Raw genomic sequence first — 22,973 nt, 5'->3', positions numbered from 1 at the left:
AGTCGATCAGGACAACAAAAAGGAACTGTTACAGTCGACTTTCGTCTGCCGCGTCGTTGCGTTCTTTGGTTTCAAATCCTTATCACAAGTTAGCTTCACTAACGTTATGTAGAAACCTTCTTCTCCTTCTTCATCTACTTCCTCTTCCTCTTCTTCCTCTTCGTCTTCTTCATTTTTCTTATTAATTTTCTTTCTCTTCTTCGTTTCCTTCATTTTCTTCATCCTCTTCATCCTCTTCAGTTTCTTCAATTTCTTTAGTTTTTTCGGCTCCTTCAGTTTCTCAGCTCCCAGAGCTTCTTCAACCTCTTCGTTCTCTTCCCGTTTTCTTTCTTCTCTCGCGAGTGTGTGTGTTCGTGGTAACGCGAGACTCGCGCGTTCCGATACCCGGCGAAAGCCAGCCGCAGGTTTCCGCCATTTTCGCCGACGATTAGTTCGTTTCCTTTCTTTCTCCGTAATTGACTCGTCTTTCTGGGCCAACGGCTGGATGTGGATACGCGGTTCACCTCTCTATTCGTTCTCGTTTCGAAAACGTTCGTCCGGTCTCCGTTGGGGCCGCGAAAGCGTCGCCAACGGAGTTGGATGAACTCGTGGAAATTTCTGATGCTCAACGAACTCCGGGAGGAGGACTCGAAGACGCGAAGCGCGCAACAATTTCAGAATTAGTCGCGTCGAATTAATACGATCGAAACGATCTCGATCGTTTGGACGCCTCGAAAGTTCCATCCCCGTGGGGATCTCAGCGACTCGGTCGAAGAACGATACGTGTACTTTGCGCGCGACCGAGCCTTCGTCTTCGAAAGTCGTCCTCTCGTAGATGGACGTTCTTGTACTATTCGTGTGCGTCGTCGCGAATGTTTCGTCGTTGGTGCTTCCGTGTATCGTAACGCTTGAAAGTATTTTAGTTGAAATAACAAATATCGTACCGCAGACTGGGCGAGCGTGAAACAATTTCAGACAGGGATATCGAGTTGCGGTATCGAGCGAGCGAGGGATCGTTGGCTCCTTGAAACGAACGTACGTGGATAGAATCACCACAATTGTCCACCGTTCTTCACTTCGAACTGAAAACCATGAGAATACAAAATCTAATTGGAATCGTGACACCAGTGTTCGAGCACCGACGCTTCAAAGAGTCAACTCGGCTAGCCTCGATAACCCTATCCGAGAGCGAGAAAGCGTTCGAACTTAGAAAAGATCCCTGCGACGAAAGGTGACGTTGATCCTTCGACAACACTACTCGTGGTTCTTGTCTTCCCTCGAACCGGTGTCGTCCTCGGCCGAGCGGACCGAATTCTTCAGGGATGTTTCCTAAGCCAACGAACTATACCTAGACGTGGATAACAAAAATTCTCGATCGATTCCCACCGAGACATTGACTATTCCGCGCGCGCGATGTTCAGGCCAGTATCGGTACCGCGAGTAGCCGAAAAGAATGCCCCCGAGCGATCCCAACGCGAGAGAAATGCCTAAACCCCCTTTCCATGACAACGACGCCATCGTTCCGACCGAATAGCAAGGGGGACAGTCTCTCCGACTTACCGAGTACGATACGGCGATCGGGAGTATCCGATGCGAACGAGTATCGAGCAAGTCGTCGGTATCCAGCGTAATACGAGCGACGCTGTTCAAGGAAGAGTCCAGGTCTCGTTGGTGAATCGTGAAAATCGATCCTGTGTACGGAAGCTGTTACGATCGGGCGACGATAGGACGCACTAAGTGCCAAGAACGTCCCAGAATTCGTTTTTGAGCCGCGTTCAGCGCTGATGTATGTGCGTGGTGAGATGCTTGGAGAGGTAATCCGCCCTGGCGAAGCACTTGCCGCACATCTCGCAATGGTACGGCCTCTCGCCGGTGTGTATACGCAGATGCCTGGTGAGATCGCTCTTACCGCCGAACGCGCGGCCGCAGAACAAACATACAAACGGACGTTCGCCGGTGTGCTTGCGCACATGGAGCTTCAGGTTCTCCTTGGACCTGACGCACTTACCGCAAAACGGGCAGGCGAACCGTCTCTCGCGCCTGTCCACCTCGTGGCTGCTGCTGCGCGCCAGGCTGATCATCGCCTCGGTTGGCTCCGGTCGGTCGTCGTCCACCGCGTTGTCGTCCGGATCCCCCGGCTCGCTGGTGCTGCCCCCACCGGCCGAACTCCTCTCGTTACCAGCTGGTGCCTCCGTCATCTGTACCTCGACAGCCTCGCCAGGATTCTCGTGTACGCTCGCGGTCTCCGAGACGCTCTCCTCGCGCGCGTTCTCCGCGAACGCGGCCCGTGTCTCCTCCTCGCTGGGATTTGTGGTGGTGTCGCTGCCAGTTTCCAGCTGGGAGGGTTCACCGGTGCTGGAGACCTGATCGCTGCGCTCGGCGGCCGCGGAGACCGCCATTGTGCTGCTCTGCGGTTCCGGACCGCGTTGCAGCCGCTCCAGCGCGTGGTTCAAACGGTGTTTCTTGAACGACTTCAGATACCTGAACTGCATGCCGCACACGTCGCAGGTGAACAGCTTGTCGGCCGGCAAACGAGCACGGTGGTTCTGCTCGCGGTGTTTCACGTACGCGGAACGGTAGCGGTAACGTTGCCCGCACTGCTCGCAGGTGAACGGTTTGTCGTCGCTCGCCTGGCCAGCGTGCTGCAGCAACGCGTGCCGTTCCAGCAACCAGGCCGATGGAAACGTCGCCAGGCAGACACCGCAGCGACGCGCCAAACCCGCCAGACCGGCGAAACCCCCGTGACCTAACAGGGAACCGCTTCCGCCGCTGCCGCCCGAACGTTCCACCAGGGCGCCCCAACCCCCTGCCTCCAAACCGAGGGCCAGCGACACCTGAAACGATCGTCGTCCGTTAGATGGAATTCGAGATACGGTGAAGATCGTGTCTAGGGAATTTTCGTTGCTTTTTTTACACTCGGTGTCAGGGGATTCATCCGTGATTCGAACTCGGTACGCGCGGAATTGTTTAGGCACTTTAGGCTTTAAGAGGTTACGAGGTGTAATCGGATAATTCTATCTGAACATATCGTGATTAGTTTACTTGTGTTAACGATGAAATAGTGACAGGTTTCTGACGAACAAAGTAGAATTTTATTAAACTTTGAAGAAGAAGGTGAATATATACCGATTAGTTTACTTGTGTTAACGATAAAGTAGTGGTAGGTTTCTGCAAAGTAGAATTTTACAAGACTTTAAAGAAGAAGAACATGTTACTTAGAAAAAAGAAGAGATAAAATATAAAACTTTTACAAGATTCGTATTATAATTATCACGTTTGCTTCATTGAACAACAGGAAAGAGAAACTGGTGAAAAGGATAGACTTGGTATATTTAGAGGACAATTGCCTAAATATACAGATAATATCGTCTGTATTTTATAATTCGTAGATCTATTATTCTATTCTTGACTCTTTGTGCAACAGTGGTGTTCGTTGAAAAAATTAGTGAAGGTAGAATAATTTCACGTGGGTCACAATTTGTTCCGCCTCAATTGGAAAGGATCAATATTTCTTACTAGATATTTTATATACTTTGAACAAATTCAAAGTGGATAAAGCAACTACTTAAATTATCCCTAATCTCAGATATATTACATTGTATTTTAATGTCATCCAAATCCCTGACACCAAGGGCAAAAATTGCTCGATTTGGTTTGAATGGCCTTTAATGGCTTGAGACAGTTTGCAGTGGATTGTCGAGTAACTAGACGTGGGTGTCTTTAGGGTTGGAAAGGTCTTCTTTATTTAGTTGTGACCTGTGAAGAAAGCTTCGCTGATAGGGGATGTCTTCCAACTAGATGAGTGTGATTTTAATGGGATTTTGCGTGGAACTAGAGCGTGAAGATCCGCGTAAGAATTGTTTCTTTTTCTGGTGAAAATTTAGTTTCAGAGTGGAACTAGACACAGTCGCTTTAATTGGATTGTGTCGCGAACGTAGAACTCATTGTTTACAACGAGTATTGTCCCTACACTTAATAAACACGTATTTTTTCGTGGGTCGTGCACAGTTCGCGTAGGCTCGAAAAAACGATTTTTCTTCTTTTTGGAAGAAACATTAGGAGAAAATTATGAAAATTAATAAAATTTAATGTCGAAATCGAGGCTCCAGTTTTCGTTTTCGTGAAATTGATAGTTGTACAAAAAATCGAATTGTTGATACAATTTCCTCTTGTCTTACTAACTTATTCTCAAATCGATTTTACGATATTCGTTACTCGTATATTTGTTATGAAAATACATTGCAGGAAATTTTTTAGCGTAACTAAAAAATTCCAGGAAAAAGTCGTATCCTCTTGAAATTAAATTTTCACGAAAAAAGTTTCTTGTTCACAGGCGATATGTTTTATACCGTTTTATAAAAATCAAAATTCTCAGATTGAACAAATTCCGTTTGTAATTTTTCACTTGTAAAAAGAAACCCTGATAATGTTACGAACTCTTAACAACACACCCTTGTTTCCAGGGTACGCCCTTAGGAGAATATAGAATAGGAATTTTGTGATAGAAAGATAGTTGCAAACATTTATACCAAAAAATATATTTCATTTGAAAACAATTTTTTCTCGTTTTTTAAAAGACTGTTATTAAAAATTCCAATTCGACTATCTACAGATGATTTATCTCCTGTAAATTTATGTGGTCGATCAAAAAAGATGAGTTTAATTTTAATAATGGTACACGATTCGAGTAACGTGTAATAATATAATGTAAATAATGTGATATATGTATAAAGTAATATAATAAAATAATGTATGACCGATAATGTATAAAGTGTTGTCTTATTTTAAGTACGTTGGATCGAGTAATAAAATGTTTTTTCATAAGAGATCGAATAAAACTATTTATTACATTGTGTTTTCTTGTTAAGAGCCGAAATCAAATTTAATTAAAATAAACTATAGAATTTTGTCATTTCCTAGCACGATTCGATTTATGTTTATTCTTTATTGATCGATCTTCTAATCTATAGTATTTTTATTTCTATTTTCTATCATGAGGAAAAGTTACTAGGGTCTACTTGCAATCAAGTTTGAAATGATTAAATATTAAGAGTTAAACGAAATACTTTGTTGTTTCAATTTTAGATTTTGGCATTCTCTATATTTTAATTATCATTTATAAGATAAGTATAAAATGAGTATATAATAAACGAGGTAATAGATGAGTATAAGAAATATTGACGAATAAATTTTAAACTAAAAGTAAGGCATGATTGGAGTAAATTATCATTTGTCGAAACAAAATTAATATCCGCTATGTGCGTTACTTATATATTCACATTATACGGAAGTAAGATGTTTCGATAACAAAGATGTTCTAAAATCAAATTACCAACACATGTAAACAATGCATATTTAAATATTTAATAACAATAATAGCGAACATGTATCGTTAAATGCAGCATTGCAGATGCAAATTTGATGTAAAATTAGAGCAAGGGCATGCATTTTTCAAACTACTAGAATAAAGAGAAGCTTGCGTTCTTAAAATAGATATAACTTACCGATTGTTTTTACGTAGCTTGTACGCAAACTATTTCTTCGTTTTACCACCTTTAACACGGACACTGACGTAGCAGTGTGACATTTCTTGAAATCGTTTAAAAATATTTAAATTAAATATCGAAATAACGTGGAACTAATAACATCAACGTAGTCGGCGTGTATATTCAAATAAACGATAAATAATTCTAGTGGGACCAATCTAACGCAATTCGTTGGACTACTAACAGGGAGAAAGCTGTGAACTGTAGATAACCCTCCTATAACACGGTTAATTCGAACCGTGTGAAACCAAGTACTTTTGCTCGAAGAATTTTCGGTGATTTCACAAATCGACGACATTAAAGTTAAAATAATATAAACAAAATTCGACATTTTGCTTGGAATGCAAACCAAAGATTAGAAATCATTCTTACCAGTGATTACGATAATTACAAGACAACAGGAAATGCAAACAGAAGAAGTAAAAAGTTCTTCGCTATTTTTCATCGCCGATGTTTAAAAATACTCTTGATTCGACACAATAATTTCACGAACAATCCAAAAAGGTATTCCCATTTTGTAATTTTTCGAAAGGAGCTGAGCAAATTCATAGCTCTTTTTTAAATTACACCTATTATCGTTTAATTATCGTTCGAATTCTAATTTGAAACTGATTCGTCGCTCGTTTACTCAAAATTTGAGTTGCACGTAATTGTGAGTATAATTGTATCCTGTTCCGTAAAGTTTGTTTTCTAACAATCTCTTGCACATTTTGAATACTCGTTTTCGTACAGAGTACAGTAGAACCTCGATACTTGCACGCAAGACCTCTATATTCGCAGTGCACTGACAAATGGAGGGGATGATCGTTTAGCAACAAGTGCAATGTGTCTCGAGACACGATCGGATCGTTGATAAAAGTCTAACGTTAGAATAGACTGGAAAGGATATCTATGAAACACTAATATTTTCTATAACGATAACGATAACGACCTCTATACTTGTCGAATATGCTCTGATAACGTTTCTAATTTTAAAATAAGTTACCTCCTAAGCTTGTGCTTCATTATACACCATTTTGTCATTGGACTTGCATCAGGAGACCGAAACGACTAATTTAATACGATAATGTCGTTTGTTTTTTTCGGTAAAATAAATAAATTTCCGAAAGTTTTAACCAATACGTACTCGACAAGATCGTATACTATATTTCCGTATCGTAACAATCTCCTCTTCGTTAGGTAACAACTTTCGAAAATATCGCCGATATGCTCTTGTGGGACAAACATGGTTCGTCTTCATGTTCGATATTCATCCCCCTGATATTTATCTGTTTATTTCCCTTCCTGTTTTACAACTTACGAGCTATTGCTCGTTGCTACTTTACACTAACTTCTGTTTTCTAAAATTTCTTCTACATTTCGTTGTAAATCTTCGATCTCCATTCTCGTCACCGTTGAGGCTCTACTGTACCGCGTTACACGTAGAACAACCACTTCCAACCGTGTTACAAGAAGGGTTACCCATGTTCCGCTACCAGACGAACGGACAGGGAAGAACAGACAACAGATATCAGGTTCAATGACCTATTGTTAACACAAACAGTTTGCAGCTTTTATTTCACAAATTGTTAATTTACAACTATGATATGCATTCGTTCGCCTAAGAACCGAAACAGAAACGTCATTTTACACGAAACAAGGCGTGTTATCCACAATGATCAGAATCGCGTATCGACGTGGTGTGAGAGTGTTTTTTTTTTCACTTTTTTCATATTATTTTCTTTATCTTTTCTTTTTCATATACCCTTCATTCTTCCCGTCGTTTCATTTACGAACAAGTCTATTTCTCAGCTTCGTCTCGTCGTGAGATCTCCGGGCACGCGGGAAACGTTATCGGGATCACTTGTCGCGATGGTGACCATATTTCCGTCTCTCCTCGATCGACAATGCTCGCATCACTCTTACGCATACCCACCGGTGCCGAGACCCGCGAAATGGACGCGACACACGTTTCCTTTTCTCCATCGCGTCGAAAATATTTTCGACGCGGTTCTCCCGTTTCGCCCATCTCGCGTTTACCGACTTCCCCTCATTTACGGCTCGACTCGCACATCGGGTTCCGCGACTAACAGCAAAAAACATTCATTCGCGCGTTTCATGTACTCGTGGTTGTTACGCTTCTTCCGCAAACGGAATAATCGGCCGCTCGAGGGCGTCCCGCGGCCATCGGGAGCAACCGTGTGACCGCCTCGTCGAGCGTAATTGGCGCGAGCTCGCGAATACGTTTCTCTCGCGTTTCGTCGTATCTCGTCGCTTTAGAACACGTACGACGACGGAACCGTCGCGATCCTCGCCAGTGGCAACGCACGCGAGAGAAACGAACGCGCAAGCTCTTACGGAGCACCGTGTGTTCCTCCCATTCGTCCTACGACCGGGCTCCCGTTTCGAGCAACGTCGAACCGTACGCGTCCTCGCGGTTCGTCGATCGACGTCGGATCGGCGAACACCGATTCCTCGCGCACGTGACGACCGTTCGCGTACGAATAAATCGCGAAAACGAGACGCACCGATGTTCGTTCGCGCTATCGTTCTCCCCGCAGCGTCTCGCGCTGATCGTGGCTCCGATAATTCATATACGTGTCCTATCGCGGCCCGCGGTATCTAAGATCAGCAAGGTCGCGCTAGAGAGAGTTCCGAGTATCACGCGATATCCCGTACGTACGGGGTGGTCCTTAAGTAGGGAGTACCGTGGACACGATTCGAGAAATTCAACGAAAATTTACCGCCATTGTCCCGAGAACTGTGACAATTTTCTAGGTTCGATCGAATCGTTTTAATCGCAATCGATAATTACATACGTGGACGTTGAGAAGCGAGGTTACCTTCTCGATGAGTATCAATTCCGCGTACTCGTACGTTGGTAAGATCACGGTGTAACCAGTACTTCGTGTGTTTACTTCTTCGAATTAATGCTCGTACGACTTTGTAATTGTACAGTAATTATTTTTATCGTTTGTGTATTTTACGAGTTTATCGCGAAAATTACGTACGCTGGGATTAAAACACGAATAATGGCTGGAATGAAATTTATGGAGAGAGAACGAATTGTACAGAGGCGTGGTACGTTGAGACAAAATCTAACTTGGATAAAAGTTTATTTTCTCCGGCTTTGATCTCGGAAAGGAACAATCTAATTCCACGGGCGGGATCGTTGTTTAACGAAAGTCGTAGGTCGCGATCTAAAAGTTGATCGATAGTGTTAACGCGTTAAGAAAAGGGATTGAAAATCGGGATAGAAAGTTTTTACGAGGCTGTGGTTTAATTCGTGTTTTTAATACGCGCGAACTCTACTCGTTAGAGAGGGACGTTAAAAATGGTAAATTGTCTTCGGTGTTTCGCGAAATAAATTCTCTTTCATAGAACGGCAAGTCCGTTTCGGAGTGCTTTGATTTTTCCTCCGTTGAAAATTATTACCGATTACGGTTTGTTTAATTGTTTCGTTAGATTTAACGATTCGATATTCTCGCAAGGGTCATAAGTTAACGATGTCGTTATTTTCTTTAAACGAAATGGAAATGTTTCGCTCGATTTAACATTCACGTTTCATTACTTTTCGTTTCAGTGTGGATTTACGTCAATTCGTTTACACAACATCGATATACACATATATATATATATATTTATAATTTCATCCGAATGAAAAGTGCACGAAATGTACCCGGACTGTTACGAATCCTGTTGTTTTATTGAAAATTCCACCGATGATGTTTAACAATTTGTTTCGTCGTTTTCATTGCTGTTGCGTTTCTCGTGTACAGGAGTAAATAAATAAAAATACCGAGTGACAATAGATATTTCTTTTCATTCATCAATGTATGAAATCCTTTCGTACATTTTTTTAGAGTCCCGATGAAATTTGAAAAATGGCGAGTATCGATTATTGCTCGATTAATCATTTCAACCAAAGGATACACACTGTGAAAAGTACGATATTAATCGAACAGAATCAAAGAAATGTCCTGTATTTATTTAACCGAACGAAGAATTGAAAATTTTTAATTTTAAATCCAATCTTTTCCAAGTTTATCTTTCTTCCAGAGAATTTCAATCGAAATTTGAATATTGAAAATTATTTTGGAAACGTTCGCTTCGAGCGTTAAAAAATGTTTAAATTACGCGTTGGAGATTATTGTCTGGTTACACCGTTGATCGGGGACACGTTTCTCACGTGGTGAACGTTCGAAAAGAATTCTTTTAATCGCAAACAATGAAACAAATACTCGCGAGGCAAGATGGAATATTGACGTAAAACGTACGTGACGTTGCGCGTGTTCTTTTTACGTCTCAAGAAACGTTCCAGCAAAAAGAACTTGTCAACCGGCTGAGAAACGAGCCGAAACACGTACGAGCAGATAAATCCTTCAAACATACAACCTCTGCCGTCTTCGAGATCTTCTCGAATCTACTTCAGTGGTTGGGAACGTTTTAAAGTGTCAGCGAGCACTCTTGCATGATCTCAGATCGTTATACCTTCGCGTGCTCATTTTGTTCAATGATTTCTGGACTGGAAATAAGTTCAGAGTAAACAGGGGCTACGATGATGTCGTTGAAAGTTGCTCGTGCTTAAACGAGTAAATGATAATTATCCCTGGTTGCCGGGATTAAATTACAATTCTCCTTTCGACGTTGTTCTCAACGTTCGTAAGCACTCGAGGCCTAGCAATAATTAACAACGAAAGATCTAACCTCGATACGCCTGGAAAATAAAATTTCGAGGCACAGATTTCTTCCGAACATCGATTCGTGAATTAATTTACTGAGAATTATTCCGTATAAAAAAAGAAGAACAATTTTTCAAGTGTACGGTACGATTCAGAATTACTCGAAAGGCGATGAATGTTAAATTCATTTAAGTGGTTCATTCTTCGATCTAGAATTTCGTTTTTGAAAATCGAGCAAAGAGTCGTCTAGCGTTTTAAACGAAAAATCGAGAAAAGTATACCGAGTGTTTGATAACCGAATTTTGATCTCTAGAAATTTGTAACTTGGAAATTACTCGTTAAAAATACCAAATATAATTTACTTTATTACAACAGCCGCCGTAAACATTGAGATAAGAATGTTGCTTCAAAACAATCTTAAAATTCAACGATACGAAAAAATATATACAATTTTAATAATCTCAGAATCATTTTTACCAGAGCCAGCTAAAATACAGTCTCCTTTCGATTCTCGATACACGAATTCGTTTAATTACGAACACAAATGCAGTACACCGAGTACGTTCGATCCGCAACGTTGAAAACGTTCGTTACACAATAAACAATTCAACACATGTCTACTCCCCTTATTAAAAACGCAAACCAAGTACTCGCGATCACCGATTAACCGTGTCGACGATCTCGAATATTTCGATCCGTTCGAAACGTATCGAAATTCTCAGCCGGTACACGTCGCGTTGCAACGACATCATCGTAAAGTTTCTCGAAAAAAAAAAAAGAAAAGAAAAGAAAAAGAAAAGAAAAATTCGAACGTGACGAGTCCAAAGTCCCGATTGTCACGAACGACGGTGCGTCCCGTGTAAAATGGCAGCTCGCTTCCGTCGGGATTGTTCCCCCTCGTAACGGGTGGCGAACCGAGGCAAACTAGCTACGCGCATTTAACAATGTCACTCCGTCTCTAATCTCTAGTTAGTTACTCGATAATCAAAGCGATTGGACGTCAAGTGCTGGGTGTCAAGGTGTACTGAATGTAGTTAGAAACGGCAAATTGGGGGCGTCATCGATTTTTTCGCGACAGAGAAATTCGGGGCGCGGGTCGCGGCCGCGCGTCACACATCTGCAAAGGAAAAAATCTAAAAATCCTCTGGTTGGCACACAAAACGAAACGATGTAGTATCATGCGGGCCTCCGTCGACGACCGTGTTGCTCACGATCGGCCGGCCGTATCCCGCGCGACTCGTTACAAGTATGAAAAATATCCCGGCTTGGTAATACCGTTTAAAAAAGTTATTGCATCTGGGTAACCTATGTTGTATAGGTACGTTTCTTTATCGTATATTGTACAAATATTGTTGTAAGTCGGTACAAACGTTACTGTAGAAAACATAACAACTCGTAGGTTCTTCGTCATCTTTCTCTTTGTGTGTGTGTTATTTTTTTTTTTTTCTTTTTATCGTTCGCTCTCTCTCTCTCTTTCTCGCTTTCTCTCACTCTCTGTCTTTCTCTTTCTCTCACTCTGTTTCTCGCACACATGTACACTGTCTTTCTCTCTATCCCTCTCCACCTCCTCTCGCTCTCTCTCTTTCTCTCTCTCTCTCTCAGTCTGACTCTTTCGCACGCGCTCTTTCTTTCTCGTCCTTTCGTTCATTTTTATATACGGCAAGCTTAGTTAAGTGTTATACGATCTGTTAGCACTATGCAAGATTCCAGTCTACAGGGTGGCTTTCAAGGTATTTCGATACTGCAATGCTCGTGTTGTCTCGTGCGTGTTTCGTGTACGTGCGTACGTGTTTGTTTATTTGTTTCTTCGTTTTGTATGTATGCTTCTGTACGCGTGTGTGAACAAGGTGTGTTCACGTGTGTTTATGTGTGTTTTGCGGGTATCCGGAGCAAACGAGAAAGAACGAACTGAGAAGCGAATGCGGAAATCGAGTCTCGTCGAAAGGACCAGTTTGCGATTCGATTATTCGATATTTGGTATTGTTTCGATAGGAAAGTACGATCGGTGTGTGTGTGTTTTTTTTTTTTTTCTTTTTTATTTTCGATCGATCGGATCGCTCGTATACTTTCTCGAGAAACGATAAATTCGTAGCGAGTCCATCGACGCCATTTTCGATACGCGTGACGGAACTTGCGCATCGTGTTCTCCGTTAAATTTCTCCCTTCGAAAATTTCGAAATTTATACCTTTAATTTCGACGAGTTCGAGAAAAACGAACCGTTTTACAGTTTCCGTTGCATTTCTCTTCGTCGGTTACCAATTTCATCTATATTTCCGATAAATGGTAACTCGTGTTCGTACATTTCTTCAATTCCCGATTGAAAGAAGATTCGATCGAATAAAAATGAATTTTTAGAATATTCATCCACTTTTGGAAAATTATAGATTGGACAAGATCGGTAAAGTTTGATTCTTTAATCCACATCGAACGAATTGTTATTAGTTTTCGATATAGATTTTCTGCAATTTTTTAATACAAAAACAAAAAACACGATTTTTATCTACTTCTGGTGAAACAATATGTCCTATGTATATCTTTTCAAATTTTTCATCGAAAGGGAACGAAATAATTTGGTCTCGGACGAATAAAATCCGGACAAAATTTTCCCCGATTGATTTTTCTAATTCTTGTCAATTTTTAGCGTATCGGAATCGTCGGTGCGTTGTTAACATTGAAATTCAAAGAGCTGGATGAAAATCGAGACGATGTCCGTGGCAGCGAATTCGCGAGACAGTTTAACTTCCACGCGAAAGGATTTACGGTTACGACGTGCATTCGTGGACCTTGAACGAGGTGCTTACTAAGTACTGTAAAAGTGCGGCCTTGCATATCCCCCGTTCGATAATTCCAGAAACGGATACCCGATGACTGAAATATGCGACACCCATGATTCGTGGTATCCTTAGCTTTCGCAACGTTCGCTTTTGAGGAAATCGGGCGACGTCGACTTTATTAACGTGCTCTTCTTACTCGCCTCGTTTGTTCCTTCGGTGTTACGCGTTCGCGTTACGCGCCATAATTAACTAACGACGAATCGATGAATTCGCGATTGATATTCTCCTACGAGTTTCAAGTGCCAAAGAAAAATAATCGACGTTCACGAGTACATTGATAAATGAAAATCCCCTGATTGATTCGTTACCGAGGAACAAAAAATGAAAAGATTATTTAGAAAAGGTGATTCTGATTTATCATAGGAAATACAGCGACCAGAGAATTTCTATTGTAAGTGATCAGCAACTGAATTTACATTTTTGTGAAGAATTTGTTTCGTTGCGAGAGACCATCTTGAACATAGGACGATAGTGAATTTTTAATTACGAATGTCACGGTTACGAATTGGTGAATCTCTTTTTTAAAAATTAAGAGTGATTATTACTTTCAGTGTCGTAAGATAAATATTATTATCAAAGAGTTCTGAAAACGTTTCTTGAAATCATTGGATCGATTCAAAGTACAAAATTCGATATCAGCGAATATTAAATGATGCATAATGCAATATGCAATTGGTGGTGTATAATGTATATAAAAATGTCTTGATGTTTATTTTCTAAGATAAAATGCTTCCTTAGGGAAGAATTACTTTTATAGCGTGCAATTTGAACTTGTGAAATAATTTGGACAAATTAATGATTAGAACACATGGACGCAAATTGTAAGAATGTTTCGCGAATGAAATTTAAAAGATTTAACGATTTCCACTTGATCTGGTTCTACAATCGTCAAAATTCCCACCGTTGCTTCCATAGGAGCGTTAATTTTAATTCGGCGAATTCATCGAAATACAAATCCGTGGAGTATTTGCGACATATTGAAACGGTGTTTAAAGATTTACATCCGTCATTAATGAAAACTGAATTTATTGGATACATTTTATAATTTTGTGATATTAAATTCAATCAATAACGACAAATGTTTCGCGAGAAATTTTGATTCAATACCCTTCACCTCGAAACTGTATTTTCAGTCTTTTGAGTCGTAATTATTCGTTTATCTCGATAAAAGTGCAAAATTAAGTTTTCAATTTATTTAAAAAAAATCAGACAGAAGTTTGTTACACAGAAACAATTATTCATTTTGGATATTGGAAAGAATAATGTTAATCGACGCCTTAAAATAGTCCCGTGACGTTTATAAAATTAAATCGTTTATATAATAAAATTAAATTGGTACAAGTTACGTAAATTTCTGAATTTCACAAAATGATATCGTAAGATGAAAATTATAAGCAAAACCACAAGAGACAAACTCGATTTCAGTGCTAAGAGTTGTGAAAGATTCCTCGATTAACAAATCAGTATTAAAAATTCCTCGAATCATCGATCGTACATCAGAAAGTTCACTGTCGTTGCGACGAGATAAATTTGCAAAATTCTTTTACAAAATACTTTCCATCGAAACCACGCATTAAACCAACGAACGACAAATCTTCCCGTCAGGATTGAGCCGAATCCAATTTCCGTGTCTCGGTTAAAAATAGTAGAAAATAAAATAGAGAAGTACTAATGGAAAATTTCACGAATCGTTTGCCACCGTTCTACACGAAGGTTCCCAGAAAAGAGACTCACGTTCAAAAATGTCACGCGACATTTTTCACCCCCTGTAGTTCTTAGAATGGACGATGGTAAGTGAAAAATAAAGAAACGAGAAAAGTAGAAACAATAGACGTACGTGGTTAGTAATTCTGTGGTTAGTAATTGACAACAGAGATGTCGATATTGTTTTTCAGTTACTACCAGTTCGTACGAGCAAACGTTTACATTGTTCGTGGATTAAAAGCCTCAATGTTGTATTTTACAAAACGAAATAGGAAAAGAAAAATATAATCAAGTACGAAATGTTTCCAGTGATCTTCGATAGTAACATTTATATCACGACACACGGATCAGTCTCTCCGAATTATTTAAAAGATATTCGAGAATTCGTAAGCACAATAATCGGAATTGAAAATTTCCCATCGGTTCTTAATTAAAAATGATCCCTTGTAACGAGTACGATTCTTCTTCTAACGATTACTTAACAAACTTTTCTTTTTTCAAAAATGTAACTTCAATCGAAGACGAATTACGATCAAAATTTCGCTCAAAATTTCACGGTTGTTATATTTTCAACGATAAATCGAAATCGTCTTGATTTTCTCGAACGATTTTTCTTGTTGATACATCGACGAATTAAAAACGTCGAGTATTCTTCCATTCTCCAGAGTTAGGGACTCGTTGTACAATTATGGCACATAACGCGTATACGTAACGTTTAAGAATAAACGATGCGAGTAAGAGGAGCACGTTGATAAACTCGACGTCGCCCGATTTCTTCAAATTTCTCATGGTAGCAACGTAAGGGTACCTGGAATCACGAACGTCGCATATTTCAGTAATCGGGCATCCGTTTCTGCGAATACTTCTGCTTCTGTCAACATCGTATCGTTCTAGTCAAAGTCACTTTCGAGTTCGAACATAAACATTGTAGATCCTGAGAAACGATTTCGCCATTAACGGCTTCTCGTTCAAACCGTACACTTCTAAAATCCCCATAATACGTCATTCCGACTGTGAACAAATGTGTAACGTTAAAAATTAAATTTATTGCTTCGTCGTCTAATGTATCTTAAACTCTACACCCTTTCCTTACTAATTCTATTTTGGTCACTATTATACATATTGCAAACCGTAGAATATTTACTCAGAAGCAAGACTATTGATCGCAATAATGCGAGAACGTATACCCACCACGTGGTTTGAATAAAAATTAAACTGAAAATTTTTCAAAAGTAACCAAAAATCGGTCTGGCACAAACGTGTCGACACTTTGAGACACAGTTACTAAACTTGTGAAATGATACAGGGTAACTGTAACCAAAAAATAGATCAATTACACATCTAATCACGAAATGAACATTAACAGTCACACTACGCAACTTGCACGGAATTATATTAATGTTTCACGACTAGGTTGAAAAATATCCAACCACGCGTATTAAAAACGCGAGACATTCCTCAACCCACTATGCCCAAAGAGTCGCTAGTTAACCATAACACTATCGATAGATTCTGCTCCTTCTTACCCATAATGAATCGTCGTACTCTATCCGAATGAATCATCTACCAATGTCCCCATAAACCTCGTCAAAGCTATCGTCGGTGTGTCGTTCAACTCCCCGATGAAGTCAGACGTTAAACGAGTCCCTGTCCTAAAATCTCGAACGGTTGGATCCACGATAGTGATCGTTCCTTCGAACGATAACGTGGTAAAGTAATTTTTTTTCCAAACCGATAGAGTTTCGTCCAGCAAGCGTGTTCTCGCGGTAGAACGTAGATCGAGATCCCTTTCGCGGCGATAAAGCTCGTGATCCTGTTGAAGAGGGCCGCCTATATACCCCGGGCACTCGGTGCTCGCGATCCTTCGACAAGTTTCCCAAGGTTAGGCTAACTTTTCTCTAGGTAAAAGTCGAGGCGGGGCGCATACACGGCTATAAACCGCGGCGTCGAATGGGATAGACGTAGGAACGTGTCACCGGGTGACCCGCTCCGCGAACTCGGGAACGCGAGTCGCTGCGAACTGGGGTAGTAGGAGCAGTCTCGGCGTGATCGGTCGCACTGGGGGTGGTAGGCGTAGGCCTACCACCTACACACCGCCAACCGGGGGGGTGTACGTGTTGGGTAGCGGGTGGAAGCGTTAACAAGCGTTCACCTGTCGATACAGTCGAGGACAAAATTCGAGGGGGTTCGTGGCTTCCACGGTTACGTAATGCCTAGGATTATGTAACGCTAGCGATGGGATTGATACGATTAGGTATCGATGATACCGTTCGATACCGAAGTAATTAACAGGGAGTGTCGAAAGATATCGAAATTTTAGAAAGATGCTTCTTTTGAAGAATTTTCAAGATTTTAGCCATACTTTTACCGAGAACCAATACCACTGGGATCGATTGAATTTTGATAGTCTAGAGGACCAGGGATGAATTTTATTTTTGTATTAATTGGTAGTTCTTTGTGAGAGAATATAGTTCCTTAAAATAGAGGTGTTTAGATCCGTAGATAGAGACTTTTGAATGTTTGTTCGTGTTTTGGAATAAAAGAACCCCTTGAGGGAAACAGGGGGTGTCGGAAGATATCGAAATTCTAGAAAGATACGTCTTTTGAAGATTTTAGCCATACTTTTACCGAGAACCAATACCACTCTGGGATCGATTGAATTTTGATAGTCTAGAGGACCAGGGATGAATTTTATTTTTGTATTAATTGGTAGTTCTTTGTGAGAGAATATAGTTCCTTAAAATAGAGGTGTTTAGATCCGTAGATAGACTTTTGAATGTTTGTTCGTGTTTTGGATTAAAGAACCCCTTGAGGGGAACAGGGGGTGTCGAAAGATATGGAAATTTTAGAAAGATGCGTCTTTTGAAGAATTTTGAAGATTTTAACCATACTTTTACCGAGAACGAATACCACTCTGGAATCGATTGAATTTTGAAAGTCTAGAAAATCAGAGATGAATTTTCTTTTTTTTTATTAATTGGTGGTTCTTTGTGAAAGAATATAGTTCCTTAAAATATCTGGATAGAGGTATTTGAATGTTTGTCCGTGTTTTAGAATAAAAGACCCCTTCGAGAGGAACGTGGACAGTGATTTTTGCTCGTTTGGAAGCCTTCGAAGAGTGACTTAAACGTCTGATCCAGTACGATTCGCACCTACTGTTGGAGGTCAATTTCTCAGCTGCGTACAGTACTACGGTAGCTTACGGTATTTCGATGCTAATAGTTTTGGAACGATTACTCGATCGATACCCTACAATATCGAGTACACATCGATGCTATTGTTAATCGATCGAAAATGAAAAATAAAGTCTAATCGATACGAAACAACTGCAACGAAGAGAAACCTTTAACGATTAAAATGTAAACCTGTGCGATTGTATAACAATGTTATGTCACATTCTCAGAAGATCTCTGATTCTCTGATGGTACTTTCCAGGAAGTGTCACCTTATCGAAGAGTACTTGGAGTATATTATAATCCAGTGTCGAACAGTATCGATACTTTTGCAGAAGTTTTAAATGAGTGCCAATTCTGTTAAATACGGTTCGACACTGGATTATAATATACGGCCTGGTCTCGATAGTATTGATTTGGTATCATTCCAATCACGTATCGCTGTTCTAACAAATTTTGCATCGTCTGGGTTTCGAGACGTATTAGTCGTGCCAGAAAGTTCTGCCTGGAGAATATCAATAGTTCGTTCGGGAAGATCGTTAAAATATATTTTAGTTACGTAAATATTCAGATTAGAAACTCGAGCCTCGAACTATCAATTTCAGCCGAAACATCGGAACAAAGTGATCAATTTTCACCGATTTGTTCTCAAAATTGTTGAGTAGCGTTTACGTTTCTATTTCGGTTAATATTATTTAAAACAAACGAAAAAATTAGTACGCAAGGTTCCTAGTGCTGTTTCTAGCATTGAGTAACGTTCGTGAATTAATAATTTAATCACGGAATATCGAATTCGAAAAACGATCATCGATCGTATCAATTGTTTGGAATTGATGTTTTGGAACAGAACTTTCCGCCACACCTAACAGAATATTCTTCCAAGTTACACGACACCCTTCCAGACATTACAGACCCATTAATTATGCTAAACTGGACAACTGCACAAAAGACTGAACAAGAGAGACGAGCCATAGTACAAAGATACGTATCCACGAATTTACGAACCGAGTTGATACACAACTGTCCGATTAACGCGATTTCATTCTACTGCACAGCCACGACACTGTAAAGTACATCTCGAGTCTAAAGAGGTGTCACAAAACTTACAGACCAATTAAAACCTTCGTATTATTCTAACGTACAGCCATAATACTATAAAGTTTATCTCGACGTCTAAAAGGTTGTCACAAAACTTACAGACCAATTAAAACCTTCTTATTATACTACTGTACAGCCATAACACTATAGAGTACATCTCGAGTTTAAAGGTGTGCCACAAAACGTACAAGCGTATTTTGTATCTTGAAACCGAGGGAGAAGTTTTCGATAAACACGGCTCCAGTCGTTTGTTTTTAAGGTGCAGTTACCTTTGGACGGTGCATCCTGCCGGATGCACCAAGTGACCTCCATTTGGGGCACACGCATCGATATTATTGGATCCTGATTGATTTCTAATACTACTGCATAATTTCCAACTGTATTGCTAGGTATTCTGCGTTTCTCCAATTCGCGAAGAATTTGTACCGGACTGATGAACAGAATCCCTGTGGCTATTTCACAATTGCTCGGCACAATTTGTGCTCGTGACTCAAGTGCATCTTATTGTTGGACACAAAAGGTTCCAAGACCCATATTTGTCGAAAGATCTTTCTCTTGCTGGGAGGCATACAACCGTAAATTTTGTGACACCCTGTTAGACTCACCATGCACAAAGCTGACAATTAAAGCGATCTTAGGTTAGGTTTTAAAATTGAGGTTAGGTTCTAACAACAGCGTTTTAGCTGCGGTTCGTCTCCCCTAAGCACTTTTGTACTTTTCGTTCTATTTGTTTCTATATTCATATGTATCTGTTCCCTTAAACTCGCGTAATGAAAACGTTGAACGAAAAGAAACGAACGTCTTATTCTACTTCTAACACTATATAGTAATAATAGAAAAATATTTTATAGTATTACGGCCGTATTCTAATCAAGTCGTGGAATAAGAAGAAACGAGAATCTTATTCTACTTTTAATATTGTACATTGATAATGTTGTGAATGTTTTATAGTATTATGTCTGTATAGTAGTTTCGATCGACGAGTTTCGTGTATCGGCTCGGACGATAAATTCGTGTAGTTTGTTTATTATGATCGATGTGTACCCAATGTTGTCCGATATAATTGAAAAATAATTTACAGAAATGAATACGAAGTAATCGCTACAAACCGAAAGTGCTCCATTTGGTGTTTTCGAGTGGAAAAAGTACTAACGAAAAGTGCGAGTAACAAATTGCACAATGTTCGTGGGAAAACGAAAAAATTATTGCTCGTTTTGGAAAAAGATTGTAAATTTCTCGTTCACGTTTCTATTGAAATAGCAGAAGACAGATTAACGATAGTTGAAAAATTAATACTAACGGGCAATTATCTATTAATTTCCATTTTTACGAACGAATCACCGATACGAATAAATCATTCGATATTAAATTCATTTTACTTATTCGTAGACGCGAATTCGAGATATAAATTATGCACGCTTGTCACTTTTCACGATGCATCCTTGCTTTTTGTCCCTCCTATGAAATTTAGTACTACTTTTCATGAAAACGTTTTTATTGGGAGATTCGAGAGACATCGAGAGGGATTTCCGGAATAAATGTATATTAAGATATCCTTCCGGCGGTTACGAGCGTAAGGATCGATATAATCCGACTCATGAGCATTTCAAGAGTTATTGAATTATTCCCACGCCTTGTAAACGAATATGGGGAAGCTAACTCCTCGTGTAAAAATTATCTTCAAATCTGTCCAAATTTTATTCCGTCCCACTCGGAATTTTCTGCTACAAAATTCGAATTCCAAGCAATCACACACATCTTGGACATCACGTAAATTAGTTATAGACAAGAAGTTATTAACAATTATGTACATAATATTCATGTTATTTCCAACCCTTTCGTTCCTCGATTACATTTTCCAAATCTCCCATATTTCAGTTCTCAGTAATCGAGACTCGTTTTATTCATACATCGAACAATCCCTGATATTTTGTGGAAATAATTATCATTGAGAGAATTAAAACTTTCCTCCAGTTTTCATAAAGTGAAATGGTAAACGAAATTTTCATTTTTGATGTTAAATTACGTAAATTCCCCTCTTCTTCTGATACAAGATTTACGAGTACATAAACAGTTTTTAAAGCTGGTTAAGAAGACAACAATGGAGATTTCAAGTTCCCTTCATTTATGATGTTAAAACGTTGACACTTAAGAATAGTATAAAGAGGGATATCAAAGCGTAAAAGAAATACATTGTTTAAAATAACCAAAGGATCATCTATTCGAATTACTTTATCACGTAGTAAGATGCATCGACAATGATTCAAAGCTCCGAATTGTTGTAGAAGTTAATGATACAATTTGCAGAAATGTTAATGTGTCGATCTACAATATTTTTGTCACTCTTGATGCTCGTATCCCGAGTTACCTTTTAAATATTAATTCCCACATCTTTGTATACAATAACAATTATTTTTTCTACGAATATTGATTCTGCCCCTTTGAAAATCTATATTAACATTTTTATTTTAATTTTCTTACGTCGTTTTTTTTCTCATTCGGATAAATCTCTCGACGAGACACTATTTTCCTGAAATGCTTCCCTATCTCTTATGGTTGACGAGGTGTATCGAAAAATATAGAAGTTGCGCAAACTTCGAAGGGTGGGTTTGCTTCTTTGGAGTAAACTTCCGCGTAGAGGGAAGTTCACAAAAATCGAGAAATTCCAGGGTTTGGAAACAGACACGTACAAGTGAAAAGTCGTTTACATGTACAAAGATACGGCCAGGATGATACATAACTCGTGCATCAGTTTGAGAAATTGACAATTTTAAATTAAAATCAAAATTTTCTTCGCGGATGAACCAATCACATGATAGACACAAGCTTTGCATCGTGGTTTTTAATAATCGTGTACTTCTACCAAAGAAAATCAATCGCAAGACTCAGTCTTGTCAGAGATTCCTAGATAAATTGAGATCAACGAACAGCTCAGGATAAAATATCATTTTAGTGAAATTGGTAAGTTCGTAAAATTTACAAATTTATAATTCTTAACTCGATCACCTACACCGTGTTCCTAACGTAAAATTCCTTTAAATCTTCCTTTTCAGGAACTAACCGTCGCTATCTGTATCATTCTCTGATAACATTTTACATGCACACGACCAAACTGTGATAGTTCAAACTCGGTATTAGTTTGAAGGTTCTGTTAGGTTTCTGTTTAAAGAAAGGAAGAAAATAAATTTCTCTTGGAACGATCGACTTCCTATTTACAATTTTCAGCGAGGTAGTGCATGTTTCAATTCGTGCTGTCCCGCATTGAAGTTTCGTAAATCTGATCGCGTTAGTCTCGTGGAAACGCCTGAGCGTCGTCCGGCACGAATCAACGTCCAGCGAATTTTGCCCGAGACTGTATGTAGGTCGCGTAGGTGATAGCGTGGCGTTGTGTCGGTGCACGTGTAGGCGTGCCTGCCTACGCTTGGAATTGCGCAGGTGGGCGTGACTTGGGGCGGCGCCAGGTGAGTACACCCCTGACCTCGGTCTCGCAACTCCACGCGTGTCTCCGAACCTATATCGGCTTCCGATTCGCCTGTCCAAGGCATGCGGTAAGAATCATCGATAGTCCGCCGCGTTTCCCCTCTAAACAAGCCACTTCTTTTATCGAAATGGGTCAGTCTCTTTATCGAGACGTAGTACGTGAAATGTCGGAGTTTCTTTTTGGAAGCGAATGGGGATAAAAGCGCATTGTCAACGAATGACAATGTTTTGAATAATTGGAATTCCACTCGCACACGGGATCGTGGAATCTGACAAAGTCGAAGTCTGACTAGTAGTGAAATTTCGAACGAAATTACACGAAGAGATTCCATCGAATTGAAAATAATAATTAATAATCGTTTGCGTTTCTGTTCGAAATGACTTTTTTTTATCGAAGTGGGGTAGGTCTTTATGGAAACTTGGTACATGAAATAAAGCACATTGCCAACGACTAACAATGTTTCGATTAACAAGAATTTCATTTGCGTGGAATCGTG

The 22,973-nt window shown here is 39.7% G+C and overlaps 1 protein-coding gene across 4 annotated transcripts in view; it reads right to left on the bottom strand.

Moving 5' to 3' along the window:
* Positions 1-1,501: 1,501 nt before the first annotated feature.
* Mamo (zinc finger protein 628-like) overlaps positions 1,502-22,973 on the bottom strand; it is a 131,821-nt gene continuing 110,349 nt past the window's right edge. For 3 of the 4 annotated variants that reach the window (XM_076318218.1, XM_076318219.1, XM_076318220.1), the window contains exon 4: positions 1,502-2,813. In XM_076318218.1, the coding sequence (XP_076174333.1) occupies positions 1,755-2,813 (1,059 nt within the window). In that variant the 3' untranslated portion in view covers positions 1,502-1,754. The remainder of the gene's footprint in view (positions 2,814-22,973) is intronic. The other variant, XM_076318221.1, reaches the window with a different exon arrangement.

The sequence above is a fragment of the Ptiloglossa arizonensis genome, chromosome 8 (assembly GCF_051014685.1).
Source record: "Ptiloglossa arizonensis isolate GNS036 chromosome 8, iyPtiAriz1_principal, whole genome shotgun sequence".
NCBI lineage: Eukaryota > Metazoa > Arthropoda > Insecta > Hymenoptera > Colletidae > Ptiloglossa > Ptiloglossa arizonensis.
This window is presented reverse-complemented; position numbering and strand designations above follow the sequence as displayed.